Source organism: Cyprinus carpio, chromosome A12, assembly GCF_018340385.1.
Source record: "Cyprinus carpio isolate SPL01 chromosome A12, ASM1834038v1, whole genome shotgun sequence".
Lineage (NCBI taxonomy): Eukaryota > Metazoa > Chordata > Actinopteri > Cypriniformes > Cyprinidae > Cyprinus > Cyprinus carpio.
The window spans coordinates 10,904,587-10,923,773 of record NC_056583.1 but is presented as its reverse complement, the minus strand read 5'-3'; the positions used below and the strand labels follow the sequence as shown (position 1 = coordinate 10,923,773).

The window sequence follows — 19,187 nt, the reverse complement described above, 5'->3', positions numbered from 1 at the left end:
ATCTCTAGCTGGAGTGCCCATGAGCTCCGCTAGAGGGCACCCCATCCTGTACCCTTTACCACTCACCCCGGACTCCATTGCCCATAATCCTCTGCCTGGACACATTATCAATTGCAATCACCTGTTGTTTATCAGATCTCATCATCAGTTCACAGCTGTCTCACATTAGAAGGACTTTAAAAGTAGCACACACACTCTCTGACTTTACTGGTGATTGAATGTTTAGCCTCCCGTTGTCTTGCCTTCTGTGTTTCCTGGTTATTGTGTTTGATCATTGGACTGTTACCTTGTTTTTTATTTATTGCTGCCTGCCCTGACCATCGCCTGTCTTGTGGATTACTCTTTTGCTTGTGCCTTGGATGTAATTGTTTGCTGGTGTTTGGCCGTGCCTGTTGTGACTATGCTCTATGAAATAAAGCCTTGCTTTTGGATCCCCAACTCCGTCGTCATGACTCCCTACATTACAGAATCACCAGCCATACCTGAATCCAGCGGCTTTTTGAGCATTCCAGGCCAATCATGAACCCAGTCAATCAACTACTGCACTTTCGGCAAAGGAATCTATCCACTGAGGAATACGTCCATCTATTCTGTGAGTTCTCGTACCGAGTGCCATTTTATGTTGAGATTTTGTTTAAGGACTTGTTCCGTTTTGGACTCAATGTGCCAATGGAATCATTGTTACCTAGAGGGGACTTTGATAGTTTGAGGGACATCATGGATTTTGCACTCTTGTTAGTTGGTTCCCTTTTTACCGTGGGAGAAGAAGACTCTCTGCCCAAAATAGCTGCCAATCCAGAACCTTTTTTCAAAATGTCTGCCAATCCAGATACTTTTTTCAAGATGGCTGCCATTCCTGCATCTCATCCCATCATGGTGGCCATTTCACAGTCTTGTCACGTCACAGCTGTCATCTCAGAGTCAAGTCAAGTCCCAGATGATTTTCCTGAGCCATTTCATGTCACAGCTGATCATCCAGAGTCTCGTCACGTCACAGCTGATCATCAAGAGCATCATAATGTCTCAGCTGATTGTCCAGAGCCTCGTCACGTATCAGCTGATCTTCCAGTCTCATGTCTCTGCTGATCTCCTAAAGTCTCGTCACGTCTCAGCTGATCTCCCAGAGCCTCGTCATGTCTCAGCTGATCTCCCAGAGCCTCGTCATGTCTCAGCTGATCTCCCAGAGCCTCGTCATGTCTCAGCTGATCTCCCAGAGCCTCGTCATGTCTCAGCTGATCTTCCAGAGCCTCGACACGTCTCAGCTGATCTACTAGAGTCTCTTTATGTCTCAATTTGTGTTTTAATGAATTGTCCGTTTTAATTTTAGTCTTAGTCTAGTCTTTGTGTGAAGCTGTCATTTTAGTTTTTATTAGTTTTAGTCACGCTCATACTCTTTTTAGACTAGTCTAGTTTTAGTCAATGAAAACTGATGACATTTTAGTCTAGTTTTATTCAATGAAAATTGTATTTTAGTCTCTTTTTAGTAATGCCATTCTAATTAACCCAGTCAATATATTACAAGTACCTAGCAGTATAGACGAAACCAAAATTATCTTATTATATTATTGTTACCTTATAGACTCAAGAATATATCCATTCCAGACATGGAAGACTCTCTGATTTGAATTTACAACATTTAATTTAACAACCAAACATGTTAGAAGTACTGTACACACAAATAAATTTAAATAAAAACAATAATAAAAAAAAAAATCGGCTAATTTTTCTACCGAAGATGAACCCTGGCTGGCCAGCCATCGGTCCCTTTCTCTGTGTCAAGGATGATTTATACTCAACGCTTCAGCAAGTTCACTTGGGTGAGCATGGAAAATATGACGACATCACAGTGTTGCCAGAAGTTTGACTGAGTGCACGCAAACTCAAATGACAACTTCTCACCGGTGATTCCCGACGGTTTTAGGGGACAATTACTCCTTGTCGCTCCCCTGTCGTTTCAAAGAATAGTACAACGGCGAACACAACAAATATAAAAGCCTCGTCCATTTGGGAAGGTGCGCTCGCAGTCAGCGGAGGCTTGCGAAGCGGAGCCAGGTGAAAGTATAAATCCCGCTTAACTTTTTTTGCTGTCGTCTTCTAAATAATGCCGCGAGTGGGGCTTGACGAAATGGCATTGCCTGCCTCTGTGCAGTGTGACCTGATGCAGCCCTTGAAGTGAGACACAGGAAACAGAAATACTGCAAAATAATAATAACGCGACTAAATGAGATGAAATAACATTTAGTTTCGTCTCATTTTGGTCAACGAAAATGAAGAGACATTTTAGTAGTTTTTATTTTGTAAACCACATTTAGTCTCATTTTTATTCATCAACAATATTGCATTATACATTTAATTATAGTCATCGTCACATGACCAGCATTTACATTGCGTCTCATCTCGTTTTCGTCACGTGACAAAGGTTCGTTGACGATGATATTTAGTCATAATTTTTGTTGAAGAAAGCAACACTACTCTCAACTGATCTTCTAGAGCCTGCTTACATCAAGCCTGCCAAGTCAAAACTTGCTCACGTCAGGTCTGCAAAGTCAAAACCTGCTCACGTCAAGCCTGCCTAGCCAGAGCCTGCTCACGTCAAGTCTGCCAAACCAGAGCCTGTTCATGTCAGGGCCGCCACGCCAGAGCCTCTGGCCTTAAGGGATGTCAGGACACAGTCTTCAGCCTTCACGGATGCCACTCCATTGTTCCAGAGCAGTGCTTCCCAAACCTGTCCTGGAGGCCCCCCTGCCCTGCACATTTTATATGTCTCCCTAATCAGATGCACCCAGTTTAGTTCTTGCAGTCTCTACTAATGAGCCGATGAGTGGAAACAGGTGTGTTAGATAAGAGAGACATACAAAAAGTGCAGGGCAGGGGGGCCTCCAGGACAGATTTGGGAAGCACTGTTCCAGAGCATTGTGAATGTTGCATTTGAAGAAACAAAGTTGCTCCCAAGGCATTCGAGGCTGGCATCCAGCATGGAGGACCCTAAGTTCGTGTCGGTGCGAGCTGTTGGTATTCCAAAGGTGTGACGGCTGGGTGAAGGAAGGACTGGAAACAATAGCGAGTTATGGTTCTTTAATGAAAATAAATAAACAAACAGGGAAAAGACAATGATGCTGGGAAGACAAAAATCCAAGATGGTGGTGAGGTGGTGAGGAATCCGGATGATGATGGTGAGAAGGCAGCAGGAGAGGATGGCACAGGAACTGCGGGGAATAGAGCCGAAGGTAAGTATTTGTGGCTGAGTGGAAGTGCGTAGAGTGGATGAGGTTCCGGGAAAACACGAACATCCAACACAGACAACACTGAAGCCAAACAAACAGGGTAAGCAACATGAAACAACGATCTCACAAACACAAGACGTGAGACAAGCCAATATAAAGGGAATGAGTAATGAGTGACAGCTGTTGCTGATGACAATTAACGGAGATGCCCACAAACTAATCAGTGCAGATGCGAAACACACAGACTTCACCACAAAGTGCCAACACCCAGAGATCACGGTTTACCACCGTGACAAAAGGTCTCTATGCTCACGAGCCACGCAGACTCTTCATTCTCGAGCCACACAGTTCCTACACTCTGAAGCCTGCCGGCTGCTACGCAAAATCTTCGTTCTCAAGCCACACAGTTTCTACACTCTCAAGCCTGCCGGCCGCTACTCAGACTCTTCGTTCTCGAGCCACACAGTTTCTAATCCCCGAATCTGATCTCAAGTTTAGCCCAGAGAAGGTTCCCGTTCCCGAGTTTAGCCCAGAGAGGGCTTATGTTCCCAAGTCAACCTCAGTGTTCGCTCCAGCCCTTGACCTTAGTCTAGTGAGGCTTTTAGCTCCTGAGCACAGTACAAAGATGACTTTAGTCCCACGGACGCTATTATCGAACTCTCCCTGTTACCCGATGCCTCTGTTATGGCCGTGAGTGCCGTCTCTGAACTCCCTGTGTTTGTTGTAGCTCATATTGCTACTGCTGTAGAACCTCCAGAGGTGGCGGGATCTGCTGCAGAACCTACAGAGGTGTCAATGGTATCCACTTCTCATCTCTCTGCCTGTCCTGATACAGCTATGGAGGCCGCCTGTTAACTCTCTGCCTGTCCCGTCATGGCTATGGAGGCTGTATATGAACTCTCAGTCTGTCCTGTCATGACCAAGAAGGTCGTCTTTGAATTCTCTGCTTGTCCTGTCTTGGTCAAAGGGGCTGCCCCTGAACTCTCTGCTCGCCCTGTTATGGCTAAAGATGCAGTTTCTAAACTATCTTTCTGTCTAAATTCTGCTGTTGTATCTGATTTTGAACTGTCTGTTTTGCCAGTTTCAGTGAATGAGTCTAATTATGAACTGTCTGCCCATCCTGTTTTCCCTAATGAATCGAATTATGGACTGTCTGCCTGTCCAGTTCTACCATATGTGTCTGATTTTGAACTGTTTGTCTCTAACACTTCAGCCAATGCTTCTATGTTTGGACCTTTTTTCTGTCCAGTAACTACCAAGGAGGCCATCAATGTACTTTTAATACTGTCTGTCACGGCCAAGGAGACTATTGATGAACTCTCTGTGCCTTCTACCTTGGTCTTTGGGGCCATAAGTACACTGTCTGTTTCCTATGTTTGTTTCTCCGAGGTCTCAGTCTCAGTCCTGGTTTCCTCATCTATATGCTCCGCCGTGGGGGTCTTCTTTCCTGCTCAGGTGGTCTTCTGCTCCACTGTGGTGGTCTCCAGCTCCATTCTGGTGGTCTCCTGCTCCATTCTGGTGGTCTGCTGATCTGCCGGCTCCGCCCTGGCTCCCTGCTCTACCGGCTCCACCCTGGCTCCCTGCTCCGCCTTGGCTCCTGGTTCTGCCTGGGCTCTCTGCTCCACGGGCTTCACCTTGGCTTCCCGCTCCACCGGGTCTGCCTCAGTCCCCTGTTGCCTCACTTCCTCATGGCCCTGGTCCTCCATCCCTCCCCCTGTTCTGCCTCCGCTCCACCTCCCTCCTGGACTCTGGTCTGTTAACGTGTCTGGAAGCCACTTCTTGCTCTGTCACAATCTCTAGCTGGAGTGCCCATGAGCTTTGCTAAAGATATGAATATAAAAATATATAGGGGATCATCATATAATGGGTCTGTTGCATCATAAGGTTTGAAAACCTAGAGAGTATTTACACCTTGCATTTTTACTCATTGGATAGAAGGTATAAATGCCCTGCAAGACATTTGAGATAAATAATAAACTGACACTCGATCTACCTCAGGTGGTGGTTCAATCTGCATAGTTGAACGTTAACTCCTTCCAAGTGGAAGTCTGTCAGCATTTGGAAGTTTTCAGGCTGTGCAATCCACACAAGGATGGAGTATTTTATGTCAAATATATTGTCAAGAACACATATTCACAAAGTCCAAAGTGCTCTATCTATGCCTCTTCCAGACTTCCTCTCTTGTTCTCTATTTATTTGGCATTATTTTACAAAAGAAGGATCATTCCAGGATATGAGAAGGGGTGACACCAGCAGTATTGCTGAAATGGTGCTTCAAGGCAATGGTCCTTGTGCCGTTAAATGAAAAAAAAAAAAAAAAAAAAAAAAAAAAAACTGATGCCAAGGCATGCTGTTCTTCCAAAAGTGAAAAATCCTTGTAAAAGGTAATCTCATATGGAACCTCAATAAGCCTTTGAGCAAAGTCTGAAGCTCTCTTGCCAATGGACAGCATGAGAACACGAGGGTTCAAGAGATGAGAAGTGGATGAATATCATAAATCACAGCAGTGTTACATTGAAACATTTGTGCTGTTAGAAACAGCTTTACAAAATCATCTGTTAATTGTTTATATTGAGGAAAATTATATGTGGATATGCCATGGTGTCCTTGTGTTGGGAACAACATGTAGCTTTAATAACTTTATTTGCTGATATATGTTATACCAGTGGTTCTTAACTGGCGAGTCTCAGCCAAAAAACTGGACATAGCATGTTATGTTCTCATGCTCTCGTTCATTTTCTTTTGATATTCTTTATTCCCTTTTGGCATTTTTAAAAAGAAGTAGGACAGGAAACAAGCACAACAACTTAGGGGATATCCTAATCAATAATGGAGAGAGACTCGACCCTGATCACAGCTCTGTTCTAAAAGCAATGCTAAATTCATCTACATATAGGACAGCAAAATAAATAGGCTTTTATGAAGGAAAGCAAAATGCTTCACATATCTGTTGTTGTTCATTTCAAAAGCTGTGCATCCAGTCAAACTTGACTTACAGTAGTATTTTGGCCCAAACTAATTTGTCACCTGGCAAAAGCAGCCAAATGAGACAGATGCCAACAGGTTGCCTAACATGGAAAAACAAGATCAAAACCCATGAGTTCACAGATAAATCACTGCTGTTTTTGCATAATTGTTAGTTTTTCTAGTTAACACTACTGTTCAAAAGTTTGGGTTAGGTAAGATATTTAAAAAAAAAAAAAAGTTTTGTAAGCTGTTATGCTCACCAAAGTGCATTTATTTGATTTAAAAAAATACAGTAAAAACAGTAATATTGTGAAATATTATTATTATTAAAGAAAAGTTATACTGCATTTGTTATTTTTTATATTGTAATTTTTTTATTTGATGAAAAATTTTTGGAAGACATTTACATGATCCTTCAGAAATCATTCTAATGCGCTGATTTGCTGCTCAAGAAATATTTCTTATTATTAAAAACGAATAATTTCTATATATATATATATATATATATAAAAAAACTTAGTTTGAACAGTGGTGTATATTTGATTTTAAGGGATTTTTTTATTTACTTTTGTACAATTTTAATACTTTCAGTGCCCAATTTAAAATCTGAGTCCTGAAGCTAAACTGGTTGAGAGCCACGGAGTTAAAATGATTGAATGCATAATGATGCAGCTATAATGAACTTTGTTTAACTTATTATGCTCCTGAGACAGCTGTGGGCATCCTATCTCACACACACACATATACCCACAGGAACTTATTAACAGCACTGTTTCAAACTGACAGTCATCAGATCCATTCACCTTAACACCTGTTTTACAATTAATGCCAGTCATTGCCTTCGGGGGAAATTTGCCATCACAATAAAATCGGAATAACATTGCAAGAATGTCTCAGTTGCTCATTATAAATTCCAACCTGGGTCCTGCCCCTGCTGTCTGGAATTACATTTAATGAGGGAGAATTCAATCATAAACACATACTCATTTTCACTGTGGCATTTGATGGAGTGGCACTCATCCATGTTCACTGCATTAAACAAGCACATTCAATTTATTCTAACTTAATATTGCCTGTAAAAACTGCATTTGGATCTCCTTTTGCCCTCTTGGGGAGCTGATTATTCGTTAATGAACAATGATTAATGATTCATTAATGTTACCGTGATAATGAAAGCTGGCTGTCCACATAATGCTGAAGTTGAACAGACAGAGCATAGAAATGATTCCCGTTTCTGTCATGGCTAATGATAAACAGTCTGGAGTTGCTAAGTGTTCTGCAGTAAATACATTAATCTGTCATTTCCCCATGCTGCTGTGCGCTACATGAAATGAATTATGCATAGTTTTTGGCCAGTGGTGTGTTGATCTAAGGATTGGGGGCTGTGTGTTTTTGTGCTTGCATGAGCGTGTCCATCATGCCAACAGATCCAATCCATCATGTAGGCAAAGGAGAGCCACAAGGAATGATTCAAATCAATGCATACATGAATGACATATATAGGTGACAAAAGCAGTGTGGGATTGATGCGACTCAGTAGGTGCTAACAGGGGAAATCCCCTTCCAGTGGTGCTTATTCTGCTGTCAACCCATGTGGGTTTTTGATTTAATTAAATTCTCTTTAGTGTCATTTCAGCATCTTCCATGTGTGCGTTATCTGTCTTGGACAGTGGCAGCTATCAGTTTGAAACAGGAGTGATTTTTTTTCTAGGCAGATGGACATCTCGGCAATGGATATGGTGCAGTAAAGTGAAAAACCAAAAGTGTTTTCTCCAGCTTCTCTGCTTTGCTTGAGCATTCAGACAGCTTTCCTTCCTGTCCATCCGTCTTCGCTTCTTTAAATCTGCCCTGCACAAAAGCCTTCAGGATCAGCAAATCAAATTCTTGAGGAGTTCATAAGCCACTAAGTAACTGATAAGTAACTATTAAGGTCTTGGTGTGATACACAATACATGTTTATTGTATTTTTAAATACAAATGTACCTGAAATGGTACATTTGCATTTAGGTCAATGACAAATAAGAATATTCACAACAGGAAACAGGAATATTCACAACTGAAAAAAAAAAAAGGTTTAAAACAGATGTTTCAAGTAGAAATGTACTACTTGTGTGGAAGTTGATTTTATATGGTATTGAAAAACTTTAATACCATTTTGAAAAAAACTTAAAGTTATATTTTTATGCCTCCTAGCAATAAGATGCATGTTTCAGCAAGAGTTTGTTACGATCAGAACAGCTTGAAAGTAAGGTAGTGTGTAATCCTCAGTCATTTAGATACCCAGGTTTTCTCTGTAATCTTTCTCTTAATTTGTCTTGCTAACAACCATGACTCAGCTACCATGTAAAGTAAGTTAGCTAAATAGCTAAGGCAATCGGAAGTCTAACGTTAGCAGGTTCGACCAGTGCGTGTTCTTTAACTGCATGATTCAGTTTATTAAAATGCGTTTCGAATTATCACAAAATTCAAGAAATGGGGGCAGAAATGTACATATTTAAATCATTTCATATAATTAATCAGTATCACGCGAAGACTGACGTTTTTTCCTACCAAAAAGCAGCATGATTACAAATGTGATATTAGATTTTTTTTTCTTTTTTTTTTTTCTTTTTTTACAGCATTTCAATAAGCAAGAATTTAATATTAAGACACTTACATTTTAGACACAATATTGACCGTTTTTGCTCTATTTTACCAAAAAATATAATTCCAATCGTGGGTTGCCTCTTACGTCATACTCCGGGGTTCCTTTAGGCATTTATGCACATGCACACTCTTCAAAAACGACACTTATTGAGGACGCACTAAAATTGACTGATTAAAATGTATATATTTAAACAGAATGGAAAATATAGATTGTATTGCATGTCAGCTTTCTTATTGTGCCCTAAAGCATAATTTATTTAAGTTCATATGTCTTACTAACAAGAAACTATGCTTCTAACCACAGGTCAAGAACTATAGTTCCTACCGTTTGTGACGTTGTTTGCGAATGTTCATTTGAACTATGGTTTTGGGAAACACCGAATCGTTGAACTATGTTGGTAACAACGGAACTTACATCCATGGTTGGCTAACGATGCTTTTGGGAAATGCACCCCAGATTGTATGTAGTATGTAGTATTGCAAATGTACAACCCGAACTCCGGAAATGTTGGGAGTATTTTTTTTTTTAATTTTAATAAAATTAAAACTAAAAGACTTTCAATCACATGAGCCAATATTTTATTCATAACAGAACATAAAAAATGTTTAAACTAAGAAATTTTACACTTTTATCCACTAAATTAGCTCGTTTCAAATTTGATGCCTGCTACAGGTCTCAAAAAAGTTGGTACAGGGGCAACAAAGGGCTGAAAAAGCAAGAAATTTTGAAAAGATTCAGCTGGGAGAACATCTAGCAACCAATTAAGTTAATTGACATCAGGTCTGTAACATAATTAGCTATAAAAGGGATGTCTTACAGAGGCAGAGTCTCTCAGAAGTAAAGATGGGCAGCGGCTCTCTAGTCTGTGAAAGAGTGTGTAAAAAGATTGTGGAATACTTTAAGAACAATGTTCCTCAATATCAAATTGCAAAGGCTCTGCAAATATCATCATCTACAGCGCATAACATCATCAAAAGATTTAGAGAAACTGGAGAAATCTCTGTGTGTAAGGGACAAGGCCGAAGACCTTTGTTAGATGCCCTTGGTCTTCGGGCCCTAAGACAACACTGTATTACTCATCGGCACAATTTTGTCATTGGCATTATTAAATGGGCCCAGGAATACTTCCAGAAACCACTGTCGGTAAACACAATCCACCTTGCCATCTGCAGATGCCAACTAAAGATCTATCATGCAAAAAGGAAGCCATCTGTGAACATGGTTCAGAAGCGCCGTTGTATCCTGTGGGCCAAGTCTCATTTAAAATGGACTGTTAAAAAAGTGGAAAAGTATTTGAAAAAATGGAAACCTATATCAGGCAAGAATTGGACCAATTTCCAACAACAAATCCCCAGAAACTCATAACCTCGATGTAGTATTACATTTGGTTTGTAGTATTGTGAGCAATACTTTCCATTTAGACCACCTTATGCTGCCCACACACTACACAGTTTTAGCTCTGATTTTCCACTTGACAACAGTTGATGGAGATCATTGAAAAAGTACAAAATCTGAGGAAAAACAGTGCTTATTCACATGAGTGATGTTTGAATTACCAAAGACACAATCTGAGAGAAGCACTGATTTTTAGCTGGCAAAATCCAGTAGTTTCAATAGAAATCCATGCTATCAGGAATTTCACATGAGGGCAAAAGATTTCAAGTTGGTCAGGTTGGTTCCAGTCATGCATAGGTTGCGTTGTCCAACAGAACTGACTTCCGTGTGAGCTGTGCTAGATACATCACTGTTGACAAACGATGGACCCTTTTTTGCCCATAAAATCTGGCTTATGTGACCACACCTTACTCTAGAGTGGTGAACCAGTCAAAGATGCAATTCGATTATTCTATTTCAATAAAAAACATTCAGGAGAATTGTCATTTCTGTTGAATGAATTTACCTTTTCTATTTTCTCTCGCAAAAAAAAAAAAAAAATATATATATATATTATCATTATTATTATTATGCAAGAATTAATTTTTATTATTAGGATTGGAGCGTCAAAGGTGGTATTTCCTTGTGACAATGAGCACCATGGTTCTGCATGTGAAGTAAAATGAGCATTGGCATCGAGTAGCAGACCTGTACAAGCCTCGTTTCAGTGACGCACATCAGATGGCCACATGTCCCTCTTCCCCCAATGTGCTGGAAGAAACAGGCTGCCAGCCTGTCCTTTGGGTGTGAAATAAAAGCTAGTTCTCCTTGGTGGAGTTCTCAGAGCATGGGGAGACCATGATGACCTGAATGCAATCCCGGTGGGGGGTTTCTGCCATTGTAGCATGGCAGCAATGGTGGCTACGGTCGCTGAGCCAACAGAAATATGCTGCTTGCCTCAAGGAGCATGAACTGTGGTCCAATAAATGGGATGGGATGGTTCCTCAGATTTGGGGGGGGGCTGTTGCACATGCTCTGTTCTTACACATAGTCGACGCTTGCATCAGTCCAGAAGAAGGAAGAAAAAGATTGCAAAGATGGGGGGAAATGGCTTACAATGAAAGTTAAATTGTTAATTATATTATCAATTAATTTATTGTATTGCCATTAGAAACACTGCCAAATAAGACTGAAAAAAACTACTGAAAAAACACTTTACATGAACACACTCATGCATAGCAATTCATCATCATCAAATAATTTAATTTGCATTCACAAATAATTAAACATCACGTGACAAATCTTTCTTTCAAATTGTTAATTAAAAAATATCAAACAATTGTAAGTGTGGCATTGCTTTTATACACAGTTCAATAAAAAGGAAAAAAATGGGTAACTTACATTATAGGCACAATTTATCGCCGGTTGTCTGTTATTGCTCCGCCAACTCAAATATTTCCAAACAAAGCCATCTCTGAGCAGGGTTATTATCATTAACGTAAACAATCTAAACAGTTTTATTAATTGATATAAAGCTGAAATAAACTAAAAAAGAAAGTCAGAATGGTTGCCTTGGCAACTAACTGAGATAAGAAATAAACTAAACTAACTAGACAAAACAAAAACTAAAACGTACAACTACATCTAAAACTATAAATTAATTAAACCTAAATATTCATAAAAAAATAATTAAAAATCAAAGCAAATTAAAAATATGAATTAAAAAAAAAATAACAGTCTAAAAAATTAAACTAAAATAATAACACTGTCTATGAGCAACAAAGTAAGGGTGTTCCGTTTCCAAATGAATCAGCATTTTTGAATGAATCAGCTGAATAAATTATCCACTGACTGGCTTATAAAGATAGTCACATGTCGCCACTTAGTGGCATAATGTTATAACCTGCAGAAAGAGCTACTGTGATTTGTTTAAAGATTTAGGACAGAGGTCTTCAACCCTGTTCCTTGGGACCCACTGTCCTGCAGAGTTTAGCTACAACCCTAATCAAACACAAATGAAGGAGCCATTCAAGCTTCTCAAGATTGCTTGAAAATACACAGGCAGGTGTGCTGAAGCAGGTTGGAAATAAACTTTGCAGGACTTTGCAGGACTCTTCATGTGTTTTAAATGAATATTACATAAAGAGTTTGATATGATCGGGGAGAGTTATGCTGGCTCTGTTAGCACTTCTGGTGGTGGCAAGAATAAAATGAATTTGTCAAATAAAAAAGTTTTAGCTTTAAGACTTGCATAAAAGGTTGAGACTAGTCTAACAATTTAGTCATCCATTTTTTTTTTCTTAAAGACTGACCATAAGTTGTTTAATTCAGTTATTAAATCATAGATTTTGATAAAGTTGAATCCAAAAATAGACTAGTTTTGCTGATTAACCCTTTGCTAACTGCTAGTTGATCAAACTCATACTTAAGACACAGTCTTAACATAGAGGCTAAGCTTATGCAACTAACCCTAGGATATGAGTGGCAGCGTTTTTAAAAGGCCTTAGTGACATTCTCACACAACAATATTTAATAATAGCATTTCAAAGAGTGGACATATTATTTCACGATGAATCACCATGTCATATAAAAAAAGATTTCAGTATAATTTTTAGATATAAGTCTTTGGCTTTTATTAAAATAAAGCAAGAGTGAAGTTAAAAGTTTGAGATCTATTTGATGGCTTAAAAGTTTGCATGCCTCTAGACATCAAATCATCAGAATTTTTTTTTTTTTAAATGAGAGTATCCTAGTTCAAAGACATGCTTGAACTAGCAATGAACTAGGACAATTCGCTGTAAATGGACTTATTGCTAGTAGTGCCAACGGCAAGAATAATCACATGGATGAAGAATGCAATAGGTGAGCAGAAACCATTCTGTTCTATACACTTTTTATTTGTTGTATTAAGTTACAGTTAGTTTGTTAAGGACAACAGACAGGTTTTACTCTCTCTGATCTTTTAAATCCATACAGAACATGCAGATGTGTCTTCTGCACCTGCATATTTGTAAATAGATCTTGTTTCAGGTGTTTGCGTTGGCACAAGACTTAAGATAAATATAGCATAATAGATTTCTGCTGTTTCTTTTGGGAACCCCCATTAAGGTAATTAGTTTTGGCTGTGGTATGGGAAAAAGCTCCACTACATCTGCAAGGTTCAGTTGCTCAGTGCACTGTGGGAGGAAATGCTTTTGTTCTTCAATTCAGGTCACTGATATGCAGAATTTAACATCCTGTACTGTACAATGATTGAAATCACACTGGGTTTATGTCTTGATTATTTCATGCCATGACCAAAAAAATTTACCATTCTGTATTCGATACTTCTTCTTTTTTTCTATTTCTTCTTAAAGCCACCGGTACTATTGTAATGCCAAGCTGTGATGGTAATGGAGCACAGTACTGTTTCTTCCAGAATCTTGGATCATTGCGGGAAAAAAAGGTCTAATAATTTTGTACTTTCAGTGACTAGACCTCTTTGATGGGATCATTCAGCACACGCTGGGTAAGCATCTGGATTGTCAGATTCTTAGAGGAGGGATGTAAAGAGATGAGAATGCCAGAACACAGTTACGGCTTGATTGGTTTATGTGAAAAAACAATTTCCCAGAAAGTCTATATGAGCAAATCTGAATACGACAGGAATATAAAATAAGGAATGTATTATATATTTTCATCTTGTATGCCCTTAAATCTTTAAAACATTCTCAGTAACACATATAAGAGTGATTAGGGGGGAATCCAGTCATGTAAACTAGCTTTACATATTGAAATAATAACAGCAGTTAATTTACAGCACATGCAGAGTCTTTCTGTTATCTCATGTTGAAAGAAATAATCTCACATCTGTCATTTAAGAATGTATGAACTTCTATTGTGACACATAAAGCAGATTTGATAATCTTCTGTTAACAACGGGTCTGTTGGCATTCTAAAGACTTTTATCTATAGTCTTAGGCTTTATTCTTATCTACACTTATTCAGAAAACTACACCTCTAAAGTATCTTTAAGCTTTAAAACATATCTATATATTTTAATTGCAGTCTTATGATCCGCTACTCAGGGGTCAACCTGAGAATTCAGAAAACTCTCATATTAGGGTCCTCTGAATAATCACTGGAAATATTGCTCTTAGGGCCTGTGTCTGTTCTCTTGATTTTGGTTCAAATCATTATCTCATATGGAGTAACTCAGAGGACTGTATATTAAATCATTGGGTTTAGAGGTTAAAAGCAGTCCACATAATTACACTTTGGTTTATGGATTAAAAGCCAGTACTGCAAGAATAATGATCATGATCTGTGAATAAAAGGTGAGCTGAAACGACTCTTTGAATGTCTTTTTTTGTAATAGAGGACAGAACTGACATTTACTGATTTCATAGTTACATTTCTAAATCAACATTGTTAATGGTTGGTCTGACGTTCCATATGTAATGGTTGTCTGCATGTGAAATAAAACTTTAGAAATATCATCCACATACTGCTAAAAATATTGCTTATTGTTTTATTTTTAAAACCATTTAAGAAGCTACAGTGCAGGTGTAGAGTATAGGTGAATAAATATAAAGCAAAACCCCTCCAGACTCATATGAAAAGGCTCTTTCACAGTACCACTGAGGTTCTGTATATCACTTTCAAGGCATGATTCTTTGTGCAACTATAAAAAAGAGCGCCAAAAAGGGCTCTACTACTGTTAAAGACAAAAAACTCACAAATCTAGCATTCTTAGAACCATTTTCCTGAGATATGTCTATTATTGCTCTTAGTCTTTATTCATGGTAAAGAAATGTAGCATAAAAGTCATCTGAGTTTTCAAAAACTTCTAATGTAGATATCTACAATATGCATGGCAGTGAAGAAAGAGTGACATTATCTTTGCAATTAGATGAAAGGGAAATTTCTCCAGCTACTGACTCACATCCTCAGTGTCAACCAAAATGGATCCCTCTGAGGGGGGCTTTGATATTCTCACTGTATTTTGTGTTATTTCAACACAGATATATTTGTGGAGTTGATAACCATGGAGAGGGTGATGTAATCAGAATTGCAACAAATGAGGGTTTGGACATTTGTGAGCCATTCATTTCGAGCGGTTTTAAACAATAACATACACACAACTGCAGCAGCAGCCCACGGCAGTGACCATAAATAGGCTTTTTTCACAACAGCATTGTGCTCTCAGCATCTCCTTTTCTTACACATATCTGTAATATGCTAAGCATAGAATAAGAAAATCCAAAAGTGGTGCAGAACCAACAAAGTTTTGCACCACAAGCAAAACTTTGAATAGTTAATATGTTATATGTATCATTTATAACTACATGTGTAATTCAGTACACAAGTGCATTGTATTGTGTAGAGGGTATGGTATGTTGAGCACTTGAGCCAGAAGAAACCATGCTTTTAGACTGTTTCAGGGTATTTTCATAAGAGCATATATATAGTGAATAGTTTATGCTGAGTTCGTGGGAAAAGAGAGGAAGTAGGCTACAATCAACTTACGCATGTTGTTTGCTCTTGCCTGCACAGTGTCATAATGCTGTGTGTGCATTCCGATGGCCTCCTCATGCTGACCCTGACGGGCGCCTTGCATGACGCTTGCAACAGCTCTGTTGAAGAACAAGCATTCATTGGATTAGTATTCCATTTAATTGCCTTGCATTGTGTAATCTGTCTGTATTTAGATGTCAAAGCACAGCTGAACGGCGTACAGTGATATAATGTCAGTAGACTGACATCTATTCATTCAGTGTTATAGCTGCCGCTGTCCAGAGTGCTGATTCAAAAAGAACAGGTTTTCTGTGAGCCGCTCTTTCAGCAACCTTCACACTGTGGGCTGTGGAGCCCTCATCAGAGGTTTTGACCCACAGAATCAGTAGGAACAAGAGATTTCCACCTCCACAATTCAAGCTCAGTAACTAAAGGCTAAAAAACTGACAACCGGAAGTTATGCAATATAATGTAATATCTAAAATGTTTAGTACAGTTCTTGCGGTTTACATGTGCAAGTTAACCGTGTTTTCATGTTGATCTCTTGAGATCTGTGATTCAAGAGCCTTTTAAAAGAGAGCTTGCATAACACAAATCCATGAATTTAGAACGCTTATTGAAGATTCAAGGGATTGTTTTTGCTCTAATTAAGCATGAATATGCATGGGCAGGATAGGCACAACAGTGAATGCAGAGCTTTAGCAACCAACACTTGCAGCTCAAAAGCCACAGAAGATTGGGTTAGTTAGAAAAATCTTCGCCTGGATTTTTTTTAACCCATTCTTGGACGGTGTAAACATTTTTCAGCCTAAGATGAAATTCAGACCATTTCTGCTGTTTTTAAACTGCTTTTAATTACTGGACTATATACACACATATGTACGCATATCTTTCACTGTTGCCGTGCTGTTTTTTCAATGTCTTGCGCCATGAGCGCTTTACCTAATTTCTCTCCTTTGGTTTTCAGTATCGAAATTAAGTTCAAAAATATAAAACCTTATGAAAACAAAACTCATTTTGAAACACCTGAGATCTGATCCAATCAGTTATGTCTAGCTTCTTCTTCTTCTTCTTTATTTTTTATTTTTTGAACTGAACCCATGAGTGAAAGACCCAAGAAGTCATACACATTGGAGCATTGCTGCCTTCAAAAACAAAGAGATGCACCATGAAATGTCATCTTCAGATGCGTTTTAAAAAGTTTAACTTCTCTTAACTTGACAGATTTATAAAATCGCAGAGCTCATGGCACAAGATGGAACATCAAAGACATCCACATAGCAAGCACATTTACAAAAAACGAAGAAAAAAAGCTATCAATGGCAAAGCACACTGTTCTTATCATATGCATTTTGGGAAAATTCAAAAAGAAAATGAGGACTTCGTCAAGCAAACATAGCTACTTACCGAGACATGCTCTCTCTGTGAGGTCTGTGAGCCTTTTCTAGTCCAAGTTTGGTAAATATCCCGACCAGTGCCATGATTGCCACTACTCCACATATTATATAAACGATCAAGTTTGTTTTATCCTTGGTTGGATCGTGTCTAGGGTCAAGGGTTTTCTTATACGGAGGCTGTCCTGTTAACCACACTGGTGTATCGTAATTTTTGCAGGTGCTTTGATCCAAACGAGAGTTTTTATAAGCGCAGCAAAATCTGAAGCCACAAGTGCCGCAACAGTATAAATAATTGCCAGTTCGGCAAACGAACGGCGGGTCCCACTGTCCCATGACATCATAGTAACCCCGACAATTGTCCTCAGTATGTGGGGGTTCAGAAACGCTCTCCTCATCCCGGGACCCATTGGATCCTGAGAGCATTATAAAACCCTCGAGCTGCTGCTGCTGCGCTTCCCCGACCGCGCTGCACAACAGCACCAGAACTTTGACCAAGAAGTATTCTAACAGCAAGACTGTCCATTTCATCCTGTAGTCTCCTGTAGGCTTCTTTTTGAGGATAAACTGAGACAGAGAAACGACTTGGTACTACCAGTGAGAGAAGGACATAAATCCACACGAGTGAACAAAGCCATTCGCGAAGGTTTGCATTTTAAAAGAGGTAAATTAAGACCACAGATGTTTATAAAGTCCAGTCTGACAGCTGTCGATCTCAATCCCAATTGTTCTGTTGATTCTCAAATACTTTTTAGCGCTCTGAAACCACTGCGCCAACTACCCTGAAGGCTGTTTTCGTTTGTGATGATGACAGGAGAGCTGAGACAGAACAGTGGAGCGCGCGCGCTGAGAGTGGGAGAGACAGTGCGTAAAGGGAAGGAGGAGACATGGGAGGGATTGGACAAGAAAAAAAGTGTTCTGTAGTAAAGAATCACGTGAAAAGTTGCCGTCTAAGTTATGTTACTATGCGCAACATGCAAACGAATATAATTTCTTAGGCGCGTAAAATACCTCTTGGCTCCTGCCTTGAAAAAATAACATACTGCTAGCTTATACAGATTGCATACCAGTTCCATTTAGTGTAACTTGACTATGCATATGAGAAAACACAAATGCTAAATGGTTTGTGGTTTCTTTGCGCAATGGGTTGGTCTGCGCAACCCCATTTGCGAGTTGCGTCTATAGACGCTGCGTATCATATAAAATCATCTAATTTAATTGTTCATGATACTATCATTTTCTGCTCGTTCAGTAAATAGAAAAGAGTTTGGTGTTTGGATAGCAGCGAAAGGATGTTTCGTTTGTCTAAGTATTCCAATACATTTGAGCCCATTCGGTAATGAAAATTAGCAATATTTTACATATGATTTACAGTTTATTTGAATAATTATGAAAAATATGAACGGTGTGCATTATAGCTGACACCTAGATGAACACTTTACAGTATGTTTTATGAATGTGAGTCATTCTGTTCAAATGCTATTGAGCTTCAAATTATGACATATATTACATTTGAGCCCATTCGGTAATGAAAAGTAGCTATTTTTTACATTTGATTTACAGTTTATTTGAATAATTATGAAAAATATAAAAGGTGTGCATTATAGCTGACACCTAGATGAACACTTTACAGTGTGTTTTATGAATGTGAGTCATTCTGTTCAAATGCTACTGAGCTTTAAATTTGTGTTTAAGTCCATTCGGTAATGAAAAGTAGCAATTGTTTTCCATATGATTTGCAGTTTATTTTAAATAATTATCAAAAAATATAAAAGGTGTGCATTATAGTTGACACCTGGATGAACAGTTAACCGTTGTTTTCATGACTGTTAGTCATTCTCCTTGCATGCTACTGACGTTAGAGAAGTGTATAGTAGTTTCGCATGTAACTTTAGAGACGGTTCCTAGATTTGCGAATCTCGAATGTCCAACGTCAAGCCAACTTTATGCCAGTCTGACAGTTTAAGTTTTTCTCGGCTGTTCATATAAAAGTATCATATAGTAGGCTACTGTGCATTTTAAAGTAGTGTCATTGTCGTATCGTAAAATATATCAATAATGAGCATTAGAGATCCGACTTTTAAC

At 38.8% G+C, this 19,187-nt stretch overlaps 1 protein-coding gene across 2 annotated transcripts in view; it reads right to left on the bottom strand.

Moving 5' to 3' along the window:
* Positions 1 to 17,963, bottom strand: part of LOC109053157 (protein shisa-9A-like) — a 35,023-nt gene extending 17,060 nt beyond the window's left edge. Inside the window, exons 1-2 of one of the 2 annotated variants that reach the window (XM_042767494.1) lie at positions 17,116 to 17,963; positions 15,721 to 15,827 (exon numbers count right to left, since the gene is read on the bottom strand). In XM_042767494.1, the coding sequence (XP_042623428.1) occupies positions 15,721 to 15,827; positions 17,116 to 17,633 (625 nt within the window). In that variant the 5' untranslated portion in view covers positions 17,634 to 17,963. The remainder of the gene's footprint in view (positions 1 to 15,720; positions 15,828 to 17,115) is intronic. The other variant, XM_042767493.1, reaches the window with a different exon arrangement.
* Positions 17,964 to 19,187: the final 1,224 nt, after the last annotated feature.